At 37.9% G+C, this 2,674-nt stretch overlaps 1 protein-coding gene across 1 annotated transcript in view; it reads left to right on the top strand.

Annotated features, from left to right (window-relative positions):
• EEF1E1 (eukaryotic translation elongation factor 1 epsilon 1) overlaps positions 1-1,380 on the top strand; it is a 15,943-nt gene extending 14,563 nt beyond the window's left edge. The window contains exon 4 of the mRNA XM_007466391.1: positions 738-1,380. Coding sequence (XP_007466453.1) covers positions 738-878 — 141 coding nt within the window. The 3' untranslated portion in view covers positions 879-1,380. The remainder of the gene's footprint in view (positions 1-737) is intronic.
• Positions 1,381-2,674: the final 1,294 nt, after the last annotated feature.

The raw sequence follows: 2,674 nt of genomic DNA, 5'->3' as shown, positions 1-2,674 counted from the left end.
TTTCCCTAACCAAATCTCTGGGCATCCTTGGAGCTTGACAGTAAATTCTGTGAACTGCTACATCCTCTAAAGATCGAGTGCAGCTTTATTGCAAACAGAATTCAGAAGGTCTGTTGTTCATCTGAGACATACACCCCAGAAATAGCCCTTCCTTCTTGTATTAAGCAGTAATCCCCTAACATTAAATGAGTCAGTGTCTTCTTCAGTAAAATTTTCCCCCAGAGTTTAGTAGAAAGAAGCAGTTGTCTACACATACATATACACCAGCCATCTGCAAATATATATATATATGTATGTATTTGAGTTTACATTGTATTCCCTTGTTAAGTATGTTAGATGCCAATAAACCTTTCTTATTTTAGGTTTGTGAAAAATATTGGAGAAAGAACCATGTCTTAGTCTCTCAGAAGCTATTCTCTTCCTTTCTTCTATTTTCCTTTACAATAAAGTAAAAAAACAAGCTTTAGTCCTCCAGATCCTGTGTTAATGTAAATTTTTCATTTGTTGAAAACTTCAGATTTCGCCCCTAAGCACATCTGGTTTTGAACTGAACATGAAATCATTAAACAAATGGTGGGCTCGTCCAAGTGGCTGAAATGGTTCACTCCTATCTGAATATGTTGGCTTTGAGAACTGTGGGGTTTTTTCCCCCCAATTTCTATCTCCTACTCAAATGGTATTAATAGTCGCACTTATGTAATGTCTGTGTTGTGTGTGTGTTTTTAATCTCTACTTAGGTTGACCTGACAGTTCAAGAAAAGGAGAAATATCTTAACGTGTCTCGCTGGTTTTGTCACATTCAGCATTATCCAGGCATCAGGCAACATCTGTCTAGTGTTGTCTTCATCAAGAACAGACTGTATACTAATTCCCACTAGAAGCCATCTGCGCTGTACAGAAGAGTGATTAAGATATTTTAAATGGAAAGTGTATTCTGGACCAGAGGACTGACATGAATTGATAGGCAGCCATTCTTTATTCATTGAAGTTGGTAGAATTTTTAAAGTATAAACTTGTGTCCCAACATTTTATTTGTTCTTTAGTTGAAATTTTGCAGTTTTTTTAATATAAAACTTCAAGTGCGGTCAAAACTTGAGTTGAGATCAAGGTATCAATTATCTTGTTTTTAGAGATGAAATTTATTTTAATAAAAGTTGCAAATCAGTGGCTTAATCTTAAAAAAAAATAGTCATTCCGATGGTTGACATATTTGGCTATGTATTGACCTCTTTCATCTTATAAATTAATTTTCCCCTTCTGAATATTTATAGTAGTTTGTTTTTTAAGAACTAGGGTAAATTGTGCCAAGGAGACAAAAAAGGGAAGACAGATGGATTTGTTTTCAAATATTTATGTGAGCCAGTAAACGTGGTTGAAAAATTGAAAAAGTCATTTTTTTGTTTGTTTCTTTCCTGTTGTCGGTATTCATTGAGGTGAAACTACTGCACTGCCCTAGAGGGAAGTGGAATAAAATACATTCCCTCGAATTCATGGTTCTTTTGTTGTCTTTGGGCTCATTGGAATATGCAGTAGCTAAAAAGCAATGGGATATTCCCACTATCCTACTAATTTTGGATTTGGTAACTACTAGATTTTTCTAAACTAAAAACCAACATAGAAAGGCTGGTGTTGACATTCTGTGTAAAGAACGAAGACTCATATACTGTATTAAAACAAGCCTATACAGTTTATAACTCTTAGTGGTTGAGTAAATAAATAATCAATGATAGAGAGCTAAAGAGCTTATATTTACAAATAATAGGAAAAATTGTCTTTGAGCTCTTCACTGTTAATGCTATGTAACATTTTGGTGCTGACTCTGAGTCTCAGTAGAGTACAATTCAAAGCTCAAGTGCAAAGAGCAGAGACTTGGGAAGTGTCCATCCCTTTGGCCCAGTCCTGCTTTGATCACATACTAGCTGAATGCATGACCTAAAGCAAATCAGTTAACCATATTTTCTTAATCTCTAAACATAAAAATAAAATGTAAAAGTAAAGATAACTCTAAATGTTGAGGATTTGTGGAGACAAACATACGTGAAAAAGCCTAACATACAGCCCATGGCTGTCAGTGAAGGTTTCTCTTTGCGAGAGGCCCCCACGCCCGCTTTTGTTCTTCACGTTACTGAGTCAAGAGATTTAATAGGCCAAGAGGATTGAGTATATTGTAATAGATCAAGACAAGTTTTACAGGATTGGATTTCACAATTCATTGCTATTGGGAGCATTTTTAATTTTTACAAAGTAGCCTTTATAGTAGAATGGACTTGTATTTGCATGTTCAGAAACTAAAGGGCTCAAGTTCCCCTTGGGAGTTAGCACGAGTGCCACAGAGGCAGGCCCAGTCTGACTTCTCATGCATGCCGCTGCCCCAGCTGGGTCTGCTATAAGGCTTCCACCTTAAAGTCCACTGCTGCAAATTACTTCTTCCCCTGACACTTCTCTGGTCTCCGCTGGACCCGGGAGGTGAGCAGGATAGACAGGATAGTCAAGAGATGGGCTAGCCAGTCCTCCTGTCCCAACCATTTCACTCCTTCCCTTCAGTGTAGGTCAGCAGTGAGGACGGGGGGGACAGAGGATACCGGATACCTCTTTGCCAAATGTATCCTCTTCCCACTTCCACCTGGTGAGTCTTTTTCTTTTTGGCCACGCCCTGTGGCTTGCTGGATCTTAG

The sequence above is a fragment of the Lipotes vexillifer genome, unplaced genomic scaffold (assembly GCF_000442215.2).
Source record: "Lipotes vexillifer unplaced genomic scaffold, Lipotes_vexillifer_v1.1 scaffold444, whole genome shotgun sequence".
In the NCBI taxonomy this organism is placed as follows: Eukaryota; Metazoa; Chordata; class Mammalia; order Artiodactyla; family Lipotidae; genus Lipotes; species Lipotes vexillifer.
The sequence above is the reverse complement of the archived record's forward strand: the minus strand, read 5'-3'. Positions and strand labels throughout refer to the sequence as shown.